The 17,322-nt window shown below is 48.3% G+C and overlaps 2 protein-coding genes and 1 pseudogene across 2 annotated transcripts; 1 reads left to right on the top strand and 2 right to left on the bottom strand.

Annotated features, from left to right (window-relative positions):
• Positions 1–1,363: 1,363 nt before the first annotated feature.
• On the bottom strand, positions 1,364–3,690 carry LOC123095518 (transcription initiation factor IIB-like). Its single transcript, XM_044517033.1, has one exon. The coding sequence runs from the start codon at positions 3,624–3,626 to the stop codon at positions 2,673–2,675; it is 954 nt and encodes a 317-aa protein (XP_044372968.1). The 5' UTR covers positions 3,627–3,690; the 3' UTR covers positions 1,364–2,672.
• Positions 3,691–10,225: 6,535 nt separating this feature from the next.
• LOC123095502 (uncharacterized) lies at positions 10,226–13,294 on the bottom strand (annotated as a pseudogene).
• A 382-nt stretch (positions 13,295–13,676) lies between these two features.
• Positions 13,677–16,237, top strand: LOC123095486 (transcription initiation factor IIB-like). The gene has a single exon (XM_044517032.1). The coding sequence runs from the start codon at positions 13,739–13,741 to the stop codon at positions 14,675–14,677; it is 939 nt and encodes a 312-aa protein (XP_044372967.1). The 5' UTR covers positions 13,677–13,738; the 3' UTR covers positions 14,678–16,237.
• The last annotated feature ends 1,085 nt before the right edge of the window (positions 16,238–17,322 follow it).

Here is a 17,322-nt window from a genome sequence, read left to right as displayed (position 1 = left end):
GGGATACGTGGCAAAAAAGGCGGCGCGGGGATCAAGGCATGTCTGCCTTATCCCATCTGAGTACCGCGGCCTTCTCCGCTTTGCGCGCTTCCCAAAATTCGGATCCCACTAAATCCGCTAACCGCAGAGAAACTTGTCAGACGGAAGATCTCCTGCGATCCGTCGCTCGGAGATCTCCAAGTGTAGAAAGATCACTCGACCTATATCCAGAATGGACCAAGGCGATTGAAAAAGAAGTTGATACTGTCACCTACGGTCAGTTGATCCAGAACAAGACATACTCACGACATAGAAAGAAGAGTCGGAAGAATTCTCAACTCCTTCCTCACTCAAACCTCGATCCATTCGGGGGCTAATGATGAATTCATGTACTTAGGGTAGGGTCATGAACCTGTCCCAGGTACCCTCCCCAAGGACATCTACAGAAGAAACCGCCTTCCAGTCGATCAAGGGAGATCTCACTCGACGCACTGGAAGACACTCGACAAACTTGAAGACACTCGACCATGAAGACTCATTCGACCACCAAGAGTTCAAGATCTACTCTGTATCGAAACGGTATGTAATTAAGTAGTCTTTATGGTCATGATGGCACTTTATGTAAGGCGTTACCAGTAACGTCAGGCCTTAATGTACTTTAACCCTCCGCTACGTGGGCTGGCTGGGGTCTTGGCGTCCTCTATATAAGCCACCACCCTCCACTGGCAGAAGGGATCGCACCCCTGTAACTCTCACACATATAATCCAGTCGACCGCCTCCGGGCTCCGAGACGTAGGGTTGTTACTTCCTCCGAGAAGGGCCTGAACTCGTAAAACCTCTGTGTGCACAACTACTCCATAGCTAGGATCTTGCCTCTCCTTAGTACACCCCTACATTACTGTCAGGCTTAGAACCATGACACCTAGGTTTTCTGCTTCGGGCTTTGGTACGGATGGCCACGCATATTCACGAGTAGTGTACTTAGCAACGATGTTTCAGAAATAATTGAATTGGACATGTACTCTGTTTGGTGTAGTGAATATCATCATTTTTAATACTCCCCCTCCGGTCCATATTAATTGTCGCTAAGTACAAAACATAGTAATTGACTGCTCTTTATATTTTCGCTAAGTACAAAACATAGTAATTGACTGCTCTTTATGTTTTTCAGGATCCCTCCTGCCACCGCAAAAACAACATGGTTGCGTAATCTCAGCTCAACAACACAAGTCAGATTCTTTCAATTAGTGTATAACACCAAAAGTTTCTTTCGGTACTTTGCCATATGTGTGCACTTAGCAACCATGTTTTGGAAAAAAAAATGAATTGGACATGCACTCTGTTTGGTGTAGTGAATATCAACATTTTTAATACTCCCTTCGGTCCATATTAATTGTCGCTGAGTACAAAACATAGTACTTGACCCCCTCTTTATATTTTTCAGGATCCCTCCTACCACTGCGAAAACAACATGGTTGTGTAATCTCAACTAAACAACACATGTCAGATTCTTTCAATTGGTGTATAACACCAAAAGATTCTTTCGGTACTTGTAGCAACCATGTTTCAGAAATAATTGAATTTGATATGTGCTCTATTTGGTGTAGTGAATATCAACATTTTTAATGCTCCCTCTGGTCCATATTTGTCACTTAGTACAAAACATAGTACTTAACCCTCTCTTTATATTTTCGAGGATCCCTCCTTCCGCCACGAAAACAGCATGGTTGCGTAATCTCAGCTCAACAACACATGACAGATTCTTTCAAATTGTGTATAACACCAAAAGATTCTTTCGGTACTTTGCCATCTATATGTACTTAGCAACCATGTTTCAGAAATAATTGAATTGGACATGTACTCTATTTGGTGTAGTGAATATCATCATTTTTAATACTCCCTCAGGCCCATATTAATTATCGCTGATTACAAAACATAGTACTTGACCCCCTCTTTATATTTTTGAGGGTCCTCCTCTCAGATTCTTTCAATTGGTGTATAACACCAAAAGATTCTTTCGGTACTTTCCCATATGTATATCTGAACATTAGTCATTGTAATGTGTGAATTCAATTACTTCAGTTTTGTTTTCGAATGGCCATATTCGGCAAGGGTATACATCACATTGCCATGCCACTTTTGTTTCCGAAGTTATTCATGTTGTGGTTTACGGATTTTGGTCGGCTAAAATGCTCTGAAATCATCTATTTCAGTTTTTAATCTGGCCATTCTGGTTTCAATTTCAATGAGATTTAAGCAAATTTCAAAATTTGTTTGAACCTAGCCGGTATTGAAGCGTCACCCACTTCTTTGAGACTGCCGCCGCCTTTTTCACCTCATTGTAATGTGTGATGAATTTTCGGCGAAAAATGCTGAGTCCTCGAAATTATTAGCCTCACGTTCATGAGACCATTATAATTCACGAGTAGAGTAGTGTACTTGGCAACCGTTCTTGAGACCTCGGTTCGTGAGTTTAATCGGATCAAACGAACTAAGCACGGATTCATTCACGAATGATATGATTCAGCACTTAGAAACGAAGTCCAACACAAACTTCACATGCCCAAGACTAAGATAGTTGCCAAGAACAGCACACGTTTGTAATTGTGGACATGGCAAACATGCATGCATGTGCCAAGGACCTGCCAAACAGCAAAGGATCAAGAAGCGTTAATGTCGTGGGCGCTCCGGCTCAGCCGAAGAGCATCTGGGCGTGCGGGGTGAGGTCCTTCTGCGCCTCCTTGATGGTGCCCTCGGCGACGCCGGTGGCGACGGACACATCCTTGACGGACCTGCCGGCGCCCGCACGCTGCACGACCATGTAGATAATGGCGGCGGCAACCGACTCCGGGTTGCGGCGCACGTCGAGGCCTTCCTCGACCCTCCGCACGGCCTCCTGCGCGTCGCGCACCTCCTGGTTGCCCAGGCCGAGCCGGGAGCAGAAGCGGCGCAGGTAGTCGGAGGCGCTCACGACGCCGATGTCCATCACCTGGCCGTCCTCCTCCCCGAGGAGCTTCTTGATGTGCGTCGTCATCTTGCCGACGTCCTTCTTGGCAGCGACGCCCCCGGCGGTGACGGAGGCGAGCTCCTTGTACGTGCGCGGCATGCCGAGGTTGCGGCAGGCGATGTAGAGGCAGGCGGCGTAGACGGAGTCCCGCTTCCGGCCGCGCGGGCACCCCTTGGCCTCGTCCAGCTTCTTGAACGTCTCCTTGGCCAGGTCGCGGATGGTGGCCACGAGGCCGAGTCGGTCGGCCATGTCGGAGATGCCGCGGAAACCGTCGACGAGGGTCTTGTCGGAGGCCGCCTCCGCGTCCGGCACCGACATCCTCGGAGGGGCGTTGGCCGCCACGCCGGTGGTGGAGGACTTCTTGGGCCTGTTGGTGTAGTCGATGGCGGTGGAGAGCTTGGCGGCGAGGAAGGGGTCGCCGGAGGCTCCGACGCGGCTGGGGTCGCGGTCCTCGCCGCCGCCGTCGTCGGCGAAGTTACGCCACTCGGAACCCTCGTCGATGTAGTGCGCGTCGAGGACGAGCGCGCACTCGGTGCAGATGGTGTCGCCGGTGCCGTGGTCCAGGACAACCTCCGTCGCGCGGCGGCACTCCGGGCAGTACATGCGCTCGTCGGCCGCGGAGCAGGTGCTGGTGTACATGGCTGCTGCTGCCGCCGCCGCCGCCGTGTGCGCAGTTTTGGATGATTGTGGCAACGGAGCTGGGGAAAAGGGTCTGAGAAGGTTGGATTTGGGACCTTGGGCTGCTATATTTATGGACGCGTAGGTCAGTTCGTGGGTGATTTGGAGCTGAGCACGAGTTCGACTCGGTTTCGTACGTCCGCGGAAAGTCCTTGCAAGTTTTTTTTTACAACTTTTTTCATTCAAATCACAAAACAGTACAAAGTAGATGACCCTTACAAGCACACTGAAACGCAAATACAAACGACCATGAACACCTAGAGTACCCTAAGACAACCCTAATCGTAAGAAGATCTCCGGAGCCCCGTATCATCATCCTTGGATATTAAGAGAAGACCCCTGCAGCAGAAGGATCTGCAACCAGGCGCAAGCAGGTCATCATCTTCGACCACGGTACAATTGCCGCCATGCTGCTTCCTTCTTTCTTGACATCAGTGCTGAAAGGGCATGAACATCAATCCAACACACCTGCAACAGCCGTCGCCATCTTTGGCTTTGAGTACCGTGAAAAGTGTCCCTTCCGGAAGGAAGAGAACTCGAGTCATCCGACCGGTCCAGCACCGCGGCCGGGCCTTCCGCCCGGACAAAGAAGGATCTTCCACCAGCATGGGCGCAGAGAAAGAAGAAGAACAGCAGTAGCAAATCATACCAACAAGGAAGACGAAGGGTCTTCGTCTCCCTGCATCCATCGCCCATCTGAGGACCCAAACGACCAGTGCCAATGGACCTCCATCCATCATAGCCCGCGACCTCAATGAGACCCGGGGATCCCCACCCCGTTGGCTCCTAGACGAAGGCAAAAGCCTCGCCTGACCGCGAACGGAGCCCGGAGAAACTTATTCCGACGCGACACCACCGCAACAGCCTCGGCAGCATCTCCCTCAACCCTAACCCTACCACACACGCACCAAGTGAACAGACCCGAGGTTCCCCCTCCCTCCCGCCGCCGGAGTGGCCGACGAAGAGAGAGGGAACCGGTGGCGCCACCGGCGGCGCGCAAGGGAGCCTTGTCGCCTGCCTAGATCGCCTCGTGCGATCCTATTTTCCGGGGGGGGTGCGCGTGTGTTGTAAAGGAACCTGCCCGAAAGTCCTTGCAAGTTGCAATCCTGCTGTATCTTGGTCTTCTCGGCTAGCCGGCCCTGGGCCCGGGCAGGAAGGGCGGCGGCCTACGGGCCATCCAGACGTGGCGGCCCGACCCTGTATACTGCTATATGTGTGTAATTATGGAGCCCAGTGTTTTTTTAGTTTTTTTTTTGAGACAGTCTGCAAGGCCCTTTATTAATTGTGATCAATGTTTACATCCACAAAAGAAAGATTACCAGGGTTGCCTAACCAAACATGGCGGCCAACCCCCAACTTTAAAACATGCCTCGCTAGTCTGTGAGCCTCGAAATTCAAGCTCCTAAATTCATGAATAAAACTACAAGCCTCAAAAGAACTATGCTCTATTATTTTATGTAGAATTGCTCCATAACTTGCCGGGTTTCTATTCTTGATATCATCCACCACTACCTTACAGTCCGATGCCACATGTAATCTCTGCAAGTTTAGATCCGCAACAAGGGCAAGAGCTTCACAGATTGATAAAGCTTCAAGAGTCGGAGGGTCGTGAACTCCTTTGATAACAATGGCCGAAGCTTCCTGAAAAACGCCGTTGTGATCTCGACAGATAGCTGCCGCTACTCCTCGTCCTCTGTTTTGCGCCACTACTGCATCGACGTTTATTTTGAAAGACATATCCGGAGGCTTGATCCATTGGCACGGGCGAGGTAGAGATCGCCCCGGACCTTCCCTCCTTGGTTCCTCGAGGACTTTCAAGTCTGCCAGATAAGCTTGAATAAATTGGTTAGTGGCTTGTGGACTCTGGAAAACGTCCTCATAGATCGCCTTCTGTCTCACTCCAAACTGCCCACAAGGTGACCACCGTGAGCACAAAGTCCTGCTGTGAGAGCTTATATCCTATTAGGTGAATGTTTATTTGTTTAACTTGACAGAGCCACCAAAGAGTAAGAAAATAAGGCATTAAAGCCCATATCCTACAAGGGCCTTAGGCAGGCCGGTCCTATCAGCCAAATACCGACCTAGCGCATACCCCCTCATTTCCCGCTATGTACACATTAGGCCGGCCCAACTAGCTATTTTTCGGTTATAGGAAGGATCCAGACCGATCTTTTCTCTTATCAATTTTTTTGTTGTTTTCATTCTTTTCTATCTCCTTTCATTTCATTGTCGTTTCACTTTTTTGATTACTAATACCTGCTTTCTATTATTTTTATTTTTAATTTTCTATTCTTTCTATTTTTAATTTCCTTTTTCATTTTTTCAACATATTTTCACATTCGTGAGCATTTTACAAAATGTATTCCTTTTAAATCATGAATATTTTTTAAATACATGTATACTTTCATGAAATCAAAATAAATTTTCAAATTCACAAACATTTTATAAATAGCCGATTCTTTATCAAATTTGTAATTTTTTTACCTCATTAACATTGTTTTGAAATAACCTACATTTTGTCAAAATTGGGGAATAACTTTGTAAATTCCCGATCATTTTTTATTGGACACATATTTCTTAATAAATATGTGAACAATTTCAAATTTGTTTAAATAAATTTCTATCAGCAAAAGTTGTTTGAAAATCGGTAACAATTTTTTAAATTCCTAAATATTTTTCAAAATCGTGAACATTTTTTTATTTCCAAACATTTGTTTCAAATTATGAACTTTTTTATATCCGAACATCTTTTGAAATGCACGAATATTCTTTTTTGATCATTTTTAAGTCACATTTTTCTGAAATATTAAATTACATAAATGACAAAAACATAAATTTAGGCGATGAAAATGAAATTAAAAAATAGCGGGGCATGCTCGTGCTGGTTTGCCACTTGCCAACATTGTTCAATTAGTTTTTTTAATACAATACAAGATTACCATTTGTAATAATTCTTACTCTCTCTGTAAAGAAATATAAGAACATTTAGATCACTAAAATAGTGATCTAAACGCTTTTATATTTCTTTACAAAGGGAATACATTTGACACTCCCCACGAGATGTATATATTTCTAAAATTCTATTCTTGACGTAATCAGCCATCACTACTAAAGAAAAGCTTACTAGTGGCGCTGGTTTTTTACATACCAGTAGCGCGGGCACCCGCGCTTCTGCTAGGGTGCAACAGCTATTATTTAACAGTTGCGCATTTCTAAACAAGCGCTGCAATTAAAATACTTATTAGTAGCGTTGCTTCCTCCACCAGCGCTGCTACTATCATCACGTAGTAGTAGCGCCCTATTTTCTCCCAACGCTACAACTAGGCAAATAGAAATAAAAAATAAAAAAAGCAGTCAGGTGCAATATTCATGGAAATCAAGACAAGTTCAGTGTAAATAAACTAAGTTCACAGAACCATCTCACAAACATTAACGACAATACCACATTTAATATAAGCACACAATCTCACAAACTCATATAGTAGTCAACAATGCATGGATAGATCATAGTTGATAAGTCTACTAGGTAGTCATACTAGCATATATATGGTTCAACAGCCACACGCATGCATATGAAGTTCTAGATGATGTCGATGACGACCATCATCCTCAAGCCTGGGCGGTGGGTGTTCCCGATAGTAATTAGGATTGCCTGTCCAACATGAAGATTCTTGCCGACGAGGAAGCTCTTCTACCCAATCGAGTTGAAGTGTGTGCGACCGTCCATGTCCACGCCGTACGCACAAGTGGTGACGGAGCCCCTTGCGGTAAGGCGTATTCCAGCAGAGCCTTCTTCATCAGGCTTGATACCACAACTCTCAGATAGGCTCTTTGGTAATTTTTGAATAAGAAAAACATATCAATTAATAAGTAGCCTCACACATTCTACACGAAGCATATATATCATCAGACTCTACACTAAGTATATATATCATCGGACTCTATATTAAGTATAACAATAAAGCATATAAGATTCACTAAGCATATAAGATTCACTAAGCATATATATCATCGGACTCTACACTAAGTATAATAATAAAGCATATAAGATTCACTAAGCATATATATCATCGGACTCTACACTAAGTATAACAATAAAGCATATAAGATTCACTAAGCATAGATTCACTAAGCATATAAGATTCACTAAGCATATATATCATCGGACTCTACACTAAAGTATAACAAGAAAGCATATAAGACTCACTAAGCATATATATCATCGGACTCTACACTAAGTATAACAATAAAGCATATCATCAAATTACTCTAAAAACTACAGTAAATGCAACATACCATGATATGCCGATCAAACATGGTACTTGTCAGGCGGGTCACGAATGGCACCCTGATGAGGTCAGCACGTGGTGGAACGATGTCCCATAGGTTGCACACCTCCTCCTCGCTCAACTTCATTCTTTGAGCTACGATGGCATCACCGAGTGGGTCGTCATCATCCTCATCATTCTCATCATCCTCATAATCTTCTGCTTTGTTGACATAAATCACGACCAGCTTGGGTCTTTCAGCTCTGAAGGAGAAGCTGATCAACTCACCACCGGTGATACGCATGTTGTCGATGAAACGAACCCATCCATCTCCTCCCACCCGCATCATCTTTCGTCCTTTCTCGATCTCCATAGTGTAGGGGCCCCCAGGAGCCTCAAAGGTCACAGAGTCTCCAGTCAGATTGTTGAATTCTGACCTCACATTGCATGGGACGATCTGTATACAAAAAGCAAAATGATATATACACAATGCATTAATGCCAATAACACTAAAAACAAAATAGTAGTTACTAGTTTCATATAATTTATTACCGTCGCATGAAGAAAACTAGACTCGAAATAGATGCCAAACAGCGTGCCAGTTGCAAGGCTGCTGGCGCACCTTGACTTGCACCGTCGACATGGTGGTGGTGGTGGTGGTGGCGCCATTTCCCTAAAGCAATATGATTAAAGGATTAACGATCCAAAAAGTAAACATAAAGTTTTCATAGCTAGAGTTCACATGGCAAGCAAAATAACAACTGAAAAGTAAACATAAAGTTCAGTCCAACAAAGAAGCTAGTGGCAGTAGCCAAGAATTGAAACCCTCAAACGTTGCTGTCATATCAGAGCTAAAAAAATGCTCACGATTCTACAGTCAAGCACTATGGTGAACCCTCAACCGTTGTCGTTATATCAGATCAAGCTAGACGACACCAGGGCTCTAGGAGCATATCTCGAAAGCTCCCATGGCACCATTTCAGAAGGGGAGCCGATCCTACGACCACCATCGACAAACTTGAGCGCGTGGAGGCGTTCACGAAAGGGCACACGGCAACCGACGCCGCCCGTGGCTCCTCTCCGGAAAAGGCACGACATGGACGCCCCCTCTCTAAACCCTAGAACACTAGGCACCGCCGCCGCCACCACTCCTCCAGGGGCAGCATCCAATAATTGAAACCCAAGTTTCAATTATATGTGCTAAAAGCCTCTACTTCTCTAGCTACTTCTCTCTACTCTCTCCTAAGTTTCGGTGAGCAACAAAATCCTCTACTTCTCTCACCTAACACCTCTCTCTACTCACTCCCCTATGTGATACTAATTAAAAGTAGGATCTAGAGATGCATATGTGATACTAATCCTATTAATCCATATGTGATACTAATCCTATTAATCCATATGTGATACTAATTAACAGAGAGGGCGGAGCGCCGCGTAGGGGCAGCAAGGGGAGTGGCAGCCGCAGCGGCAAATCGATTGGAGCCATGCATCGAAGCGCGGAGCCACCGTGCAATCCCTAAATCACAAAACATGGCGAGCCGCCGCGGCAAATCGATTGGAGCCTAGCTAGTGTGGCGCGCGCAGGGAGGAGGAGATCGAGAGGGGGACTTACGGGGCTGGAGCGTCGGAGGAGGCGAGAGGCGACCGCGCATGGTGGCGGTGCACGGCACCGTCGACGGGGGTGAGGCGGCCGGGGACGAACCCTAACCGCGGCGGCGGCGTCGGGCGGAGGGGATCGATTGTGAGAGTGAGGGGGTGCGGGGGCGCTCGGGCTGATTTTCTTTAGCTATAGTAGTAGCGCTGGTTAGAGCACCGCGCTACTGCTAAGCCCACCAGCTGTAGCGCCCTTTCAGAACAAACGCTATAGCTAAGTGGGCTATTGTTTCTGCCCTACGGCCCATGTAACAGTAGCGTGGCCCAAGCAAACAAACGCTGCTGTTATATGTTAGTAGTAGCGTGTTTTCTACCCAGCGCTACCGGTAAATACTAGTAGCATGGGATCACAAAAACACGGTACTAGTAAACTTCTATCTATAAGCATTTTTCTAGTAGTGCATGCCACCATAGCATCAGAAATGCAGTTGGAAGAATGGAATTGGCTACACATCCCAGAGCTCAACTCAAGTATACATATGTCCTGCCATTGGCAACCAGATCTAACAAGGAAAACAATAATACACTTACATAGCAAAAGTAAATCTTTGAACACAAAGAGTACGTAACATTGCAAAAAACATCAGTATGTACGCTTTCACAACAGACAATTATACAAAGGGATAAATAACTAAACAAGAAATATTAAAACAAAACTATAATAGGAGTACAATTGCCGTTTCCACCACCTATATTGAGTAACTGACACATGTTGGAAAACACACGGTGCTACCAAACTGCTGGACTTTTAACTTTTGGTAACACATCAGCTTAACCACCTTGTTTTGCAAACACGGGGAAACCTTGCCAAGCTCTCCTCGTATAACATTGGGACCAGAGGCATAACTTTACTGTCCAGAGGAGTTCTCCCCTCCAAAGGTTGAACGCCATTGGAGCACGTAAATCGCTTCCCAGATAATTTAGGTGAAGGCTCATCGAAAAACGTGGGCTGCTCCAAAGGTGACTTCGGCAAACAGAACTTTTCGACATAATGTCCGCATTTGGTCATTTGGACGTCTTCATACACTCCAACGCGTGGAGACTGCTCTGAACTTGTGACACGCAAGACCTCATCAAGATCATACAAGTTCTCAACCGATTGCTTCGTAGGATCATAAAGACCCAATTTCCTCCCTGTGTTCAGCATGATTCTCCCATCCTTGGGGTCAACGGCCAGGGGAACCACAACATTTGCCCCAAGGGAATAGCCTGAGCAGTCTTCTAAATATATTCTACATGCTCTATCCCATCGACCATGTTCCAGCTTCCAAATATCTAACTCATCTGCAACTGGATCTGCATGAACAGCACATAATATCCCCTCAAGCTCTACCACAAATGCTTGGGATGGACTTGTGCTGTTCCACATTGCGATGCTTGAGGGGCAAGGGATGACACCAAACATCCTAGTCGCAATGTTATACGACACAATGGCCCTCTCATAACTCTGTCCTAACCTTGGTTCACTCATCCAATATAGTACTCCTGAGAGATAGGTTGGTGGCATGTCATTTAAAGGAAGAGGCCGCTCAAAGTGGTCTTGCACCGAACCAGGGGCAATTACTGAGAATGTCAATAAATATTGACGAGATTCGAAGTCCTTCAAGTGATATAAGATTTGAACAATGACATGCTCCTGTGTAAGAAGATTGAACCCCAGGCCAGCATTCCTGTTGCCAACACCAAAAGCATGATCTTCTGGTGTACGGACACTGTCGTGCATCATCGAGAGTATATGGTTGGGCACATAGGCGAACCTCCCTCGAGTGTGGTAGCTACTGCAGTAACCTGTGCAAGGGTTGTAGAGATAGTCCTCACTCTCAGTACTTAACAGGTTCATGCCATGACAAGGCTTGGAGCAAACCACCTTTGTGTCAAGCCATGTTCCTTGACTAGGAGCCTCTCGAAGCAATTTGCCCATGGGAGCAAAACTGAAACCCAGACCTCTGGCACCCTTACCCACAAGCATGATTTTGGGCCTCCCATCTATGTTGTTATGCTCATAGTAAGAGCGCATGAAGCTTCGACTCTCGATCAATGTAAGCCACTGCTTGCTGACCAGCTTGAACTGCACGGCAAAATTACCCGGTAGTCGGAGTAGGATCTCCTTAGTGCCTTGGCCAGGGGAGAACACAAGGCTATCTCTTCATTTGTTCTGTGCACCGGAGCAAGATTCTCTTTAAATAAGCTGACTCTAGGAGCAGATTGCTCAGTTTCGTAAGATGAATGAGTTTCTCTGATTGCAAGAACGGTTTCCAGAGTTCCAGATACTGGGTATAGGTGATCACCTTGCGTTTGGATGTAGCCAAGATCACCTTGTTCCTTGATCCACAATTGCCAACAGAACCAATGACTCTAATAATTTGCGGCTCCATCAAACCTCTTTGAACATGTTGTAACAAATCAATGCGATGTGCCAACGTCCAATCACCAGAGTTACAGTCCTGCATTCCCCAAATCTCCATAATCCTAGTATCAGGACGGAGGTCCCGGACCATACACAAGTGGTCATCAAGCTCCACCAGGTGCACTCCTGGAACCTCAAAGATTGGTGGCCGGATCATACACATGTGCCCAGCAATCTCCACCAACTGCCCTCCTGATGCCTCCTCAACCGGCGGTGACCTGAACCATCTAAAGGTCTCATCTGCGACAGAGAACGATAAGACGGCAGTTCTTGGCTTTGTGAGGAAAAGAGACGAGTCTATAACCCAATGCAGAAATCCGTCTGCGAACACTGGCATCAGCTTAGCTTCACTCTGTGTTGCGATTATCGCAGCAGCGGCAAACTTGCGGAACCTAAAGGGCACACCTCCGGCAGCCGGCATCCAGCAATCCCCATGCTCGCCACCAAGGACATACACCTCGCACTTGATATTATCAACCCCGAAGTGTTTCTCGAAAAACAACCTCACTACCTTGTACTCTCTCGTCTTGGAATCGAATCCGAGACCAGCAGTGGCCATGAAGGAGTCTTGGCAAGGCGGCAGCCGGGTGATGGCCCGTGTGGTGGCATTGAAAACATAGTAGGCTGGCTCCACGGCGTCATGCAAGAGGGTGAGGCCGCGGCACGGCGCAGGCGTCATGTCCACATGGTCACCACGCACGTCGCGGAGACTGAACAGTAGGCCATCACCTGATGGAACAGTAGGCCACGCACGAGTAAATCCCCGTGGAGTCGAAGCTCGCGGCCGGCGAGATGAATAGCAGCTTTGGTGGCGGTGCTGGCTCGGCAGAACTCGTCGGAGGAGAGCAGCGCGGCCCAGGAGCGGCAGACGGCCCGGAAGCGGAGGATGGATTTGACGGGCAGCCGCAGGAACACCTCCGTCATCAGTTCATCCGGCGGCAGCAGCAGCGACTCCGCTAACGGTGGAGCAAGCGACGCGGCCACAACCTTCCTCCTCTTGTTGCCTGCCATCTTTGCCCCCAAAATCGCTTTGCTGCCACCGAAAATACAAACACCTGCGTGTCAATTGGATAGGACGGGGTCAGCTGGGATCGATTCTGCAGAAGAAAATTTTTGCCTTTTCTTCCAGGAGGAGTTGGAAGCAGATCTACTAGAAATCGAACCGGGGAGGCGGGAGAAGGGGGTCAAGATCTTCACTGCACGCGCAGTCCGGTGGAGGGGACGATGCGAAGCTTTGATTTGGTCCGGCGGCGACGGAAGTGCTCCGTCGGCGGCGGCGCTGGAGAAGGATCGAGCGAGAACCCTCGCTCTTTATTTAGAAAAAGAAAAGTCTCTCGACCGAAGCCGACTGTGGACTCGTGTTTACAATTTTTGTGGAGCCGAAACCGACTGTGGGTGGTGTCGGCGTGTTTACAAAGGCCGGACTTCCACGGGTACCAGGAGGACAATGATTTTTATGGGGACAGTGAGTAGTAGTTTGTGTTGTACACGAAATAAAATGCATATTTCTCAAAAAAGAAAACGAAATAAAATGCATGACTGTAAAAACTTCTCGCAAAAGAATCGCCGCCGTGCAAAACCGAGTCGAACTCGTGCCCAGCTCCAAACTAGCCTTACGAACCGACCTATGCGTCTATAAATATCAGCCCAAAGCCCCCAATCCAACCTCCTCAGACCCTTTTCCTCAGCTCCGTCGCCACAACCATCCCAAAACTGCGCACACGGCGGCGGCGGCGGCAGCAGCCATGTACACCAGCACCTGCTCTGCGGCGGACGAGCGCATCTACTGCCCGGAGCGCCACCGCGCGACGGAGGTTGTCCTCGACCACGCCACCGGCGACACCATCTGCACCGAGTGCGCGCTCGTCCTCGACGCGCACTACATCGACGAGGGTTCAGAGTGGCGCAACTTCGCCGACGACGGCGGCGGCGAGGACCGCGACCCCAGCCGCGTCGGCACCTCCGGCGACCCCTTCCTCGCCGCCAAGCTCTCCACCGTCATCGACTCCTACAACAAGCCCAAAAAGTCCTCCGCCACCGGCGTGGCGGCCAACGCCCCTCCAAGGATGTCGGTGCCGGACGCGGAGGCGGCCTCAGACAAGACCCTCGTCGACGGCTTCCGCGGCATCGCCGACATGGCCGACCGGCTCGGCCTCGTGGCCACCATCCGCGACCTGGCCAAGGAGACGTTCAAGAAGCTGGACGAGGCCAAGGGCTGCCCGCGCGGCCGGAAGCGGGACTCCGTCTACGCCGCCTGCCGCAACCTCGGCATGCCGCGCACGTACAAGCAGCTCGCCTCCGTCACCGCCGGGGGCGTGGCTGCCAAGAAGGACGTCGGCAAGATGGCGACGCACATCAAGAAGCTCCTCGGGGAGGAAGACGGCCAGGTGATGGACATCGGCGTCGTCAGCGCCTCCGACTACCTGCGCCGCTTCTGCTCCCGGCTCGGCCTGGGCAACCAGGAGGTGCGTAACGCGCAGGACGCCGTGCGGAGGGTCGAGGAAGGCCTCGACGTGCGCCGCAACCCGGACTCTGTCGCCGCCGCCATCATCTACATGGTCGTGCAGCGTGCCGGCGCAGGCAGGTCCGCCAAGGACGTGTCTGTCGCCACCGGCGTCGCCGAGGGCACCATCAAGGAGGTGCACAAGGACCTCACCCCGCACGCCCAGATGCTCTTCGGCTGAGCCTGAGCGCCCACGACATTAACGCTTCTTGATCCTTTGGCTGTTTGGCAGGTCCTTGGCACATGCATGCATGTTTGCCATGTCCACATATTCCAAACGTATCTTAGTCTTGGACATGTGAAGTTTGTGTTGGACTTCGTTTCTAAGTGCTGAATCATATCATTCGTGAATGAATCCGTGCTTAGTTCGTTTGATCCGATTAAACTCATGATCACCGAGGTCTCACACACGGTTGCCAAGTACGCTACTCGTGAATTATAATTGTCTCATGAACTTGAGGCTAATAATTTCGAAGGCTCGACATTTTTCACCGAGATTTCACCCATTACAATGAACTTTATGTTCCGGTGAAAAAGGCGACGACTTTTAGTCTCAAAGAAGGCGGTGACGACCCTTCAATATCGGCTAGGTTCAAACAAAATTCAAATTTTGGTTGAATCCCATTCAGAATGAAACCAGAATGACCAGATTGAATACTGAAATAGGCGACTTCGGTGCAATTTAATCCAACAAAATATGATGTCTATTCTGGCCAGATCATCTGACTAATGTTTAGATACGTATGCCAAAGTACCAAAAGATTTCTGTGTTTACACACCAACTGAAAGAATCTGACATTGGTTGTTGAGTCAAGGTTACTCAACCATGTTGTTTTCGTGGTGGCCCTTTGGTTCCTGGATTAGTCCATGCTCGTGCTTCGCCCTGGATGGATGTCACTAGGCTGGGGATAGATGCCTGCTTGCCATCGAAGATGCAACCAATCCGATGTTACCAAATCATCCAGACACAGAGAGGAACAATGGAGTCAAATCCTTTGCGCAAGCTGGGAGGGCAGGATGCCGATGCCGCAACCCACCAATCGAAGAGCGTTGTTGTCCCATCCGGTGGCATGGCAGTGAAGCGGCACAATGAAATCACATGGTACCAAGCTTGCCTAGAGAAGACGCAACCCACAAGGAGATGGCGGATCGTTTCAGCCTCTTGATCACAAAGCATGCAACTAGAAGGGTGCAGAAGGCCAAGATTTCTGAGATGATCTGCAGTCCAGCATCTATCAAGGCGCGGAAGCCATAGGAAGAACTTGACGCTTGTCGGGGCCTAGCCCTTCCAGGTTAGGTGCTAGTGCGGGCCAGGGATAGATACATGGAACATGGCCATGTAGCAAGAGCTCGCGGAATATACCCTGTTGTCAGTCCAACACCATAGCTAGCAGTCTGGCTCGAACAAACAGGTTGACATGGTGTAGGCGCTGCGAGAAAGAGATGTACTCGATAGTGGCCACCACGCCGAGAGCGCCATGGATGTCCTAGATCCAAGAGCGCAAATGGAGCTCATCATAGACTAGGCGACGGTTGAGGTGTTGACGAGGCATAAGGAAAAATAGGATGGGAGCGATCTCACGAATGGAAAGGCCATCGATCCAATGGTCAAGCCAGAACTTAGAAGTCGTGTCGTCCCCCAAAGTCCAGGAAGTGGAAGCCCTGAAGATGCCCTGCGTGTCGTGGTAGGGAGAGGAAGATGGGCCACGACCTCGATGGATCAATTGCTCGCAGCCGGAGCCTGCGCACACAAAGGGCGATGTGAAAATAGTTATTATTATATTCCTTGTTCATGAAAATTGTCTATTGTTCATGCTATAATTGTATTAACCGGAAACCATAATACATGTGTGAATACATAGACCACAACATGTCCCTCGTGATCCTCTAGTTGACTACCTCGTTGATCAATAGATGGTTATGGTTTCCTGGCCATGGATATTGGATGTCATTAATATCGAGATCACATCATTAGGAGAATGATGTGATGGACAAGACCCAATCCTAAGCATAGCACAAGATCGTGTAGTTCGTTTGCTAGAGCTTTTCTAATGTCAACTATCTTTCCTTAGACCATGAGATTGTGCAACTCCCGGATACCATAGGAATGCTTTGGGTGTATCAAACGTCACAACATAACTGGGTGACCATAAAGGTGCACTACAGGTATCTCTGAAAGTGTCTGTTGGGTTGGCATGAATCGAGACCGGGATTTGTCACTCCATATGACGGAGAGGTATCTCTGGGCCCACTTGGTAATGCATCATCATAATGAGCTCAATGTGACTAAGTAGTTAGCCATGGGATCATGCGTTACGGAACGAGTAAAGAGTCTTGCCGGCAACGAGATTGAACGAGGTACGGGGATACCGACAATCGAATCTCGGGCAAGTAACATACTAATGGACAAAAGGAATTGTATACGGGATTGATTGAATCCCCGACATCGTGGTTCATCCAATGAGATCATCGTGGAACATGTGGGAGCCAATATGGGTATCCAGATCCCGCTATTGGTTCTTGGCCGGAGAGGTATCTCGGTCTTGTCTGCATGGTTCCCAAACACGTAGGGTCTACACACTTAAGGTTCGGTGACGCTAGTGTTGTAATGGGAATAGTATGTGGTTACCGAAAGTTGTTCGGAGTCCCGAATGAGATCCCGGACGTGACAAGAAACTCCGGAATGGTCCAGAGGTGAAGATCCATATATTGGACAAGGGTATTAGAGTCCGGAATTGTTCCGGGGGTACCGGGTGACGACCAGTGTGACGAAACGAGTTTTGGAGGCCCCGGCAAGCGTTTGGGGGCCTTATGGGCCAAGGGGAG

The sequence above is a fragment of the Triticum aestivum genome, chromosome 1B (assembly GCF_018294505.1).
Source record: "Triticum aestivum cultivar Chinese Spring chromosome 1B, IWGSC CS RefSeq v2.1, whole genome shotgun sequence".
In the NCBI taxonomy this organism is placed as follows: Eukaryota; Viridiplantae; Streptophyta; class Magnoliopsida; order Poales; family Poaceae; genus Triticum; species Triticum aestivum.
This window is presented reverse-complemented; position numbering and strand designations above follow the sequence as displayed.

Bases quoted from the DNA above. Each gene is read 5' to 3' on its own strand.
- LOC123095518 (XM_044517033.1), bottom strand. From the start codon at position 3,626: ATGTACACCAGCACCTGCTCCGCGGCCGACGAGCGCATGTACTGCCCG.
- LOC123095486 (XM_044517032.1), top strand. From the start codon at position 13,739: ATGTACACCAGCACCTGCTCTGCGGCGGACGAGCGCATCTACTGCCCG.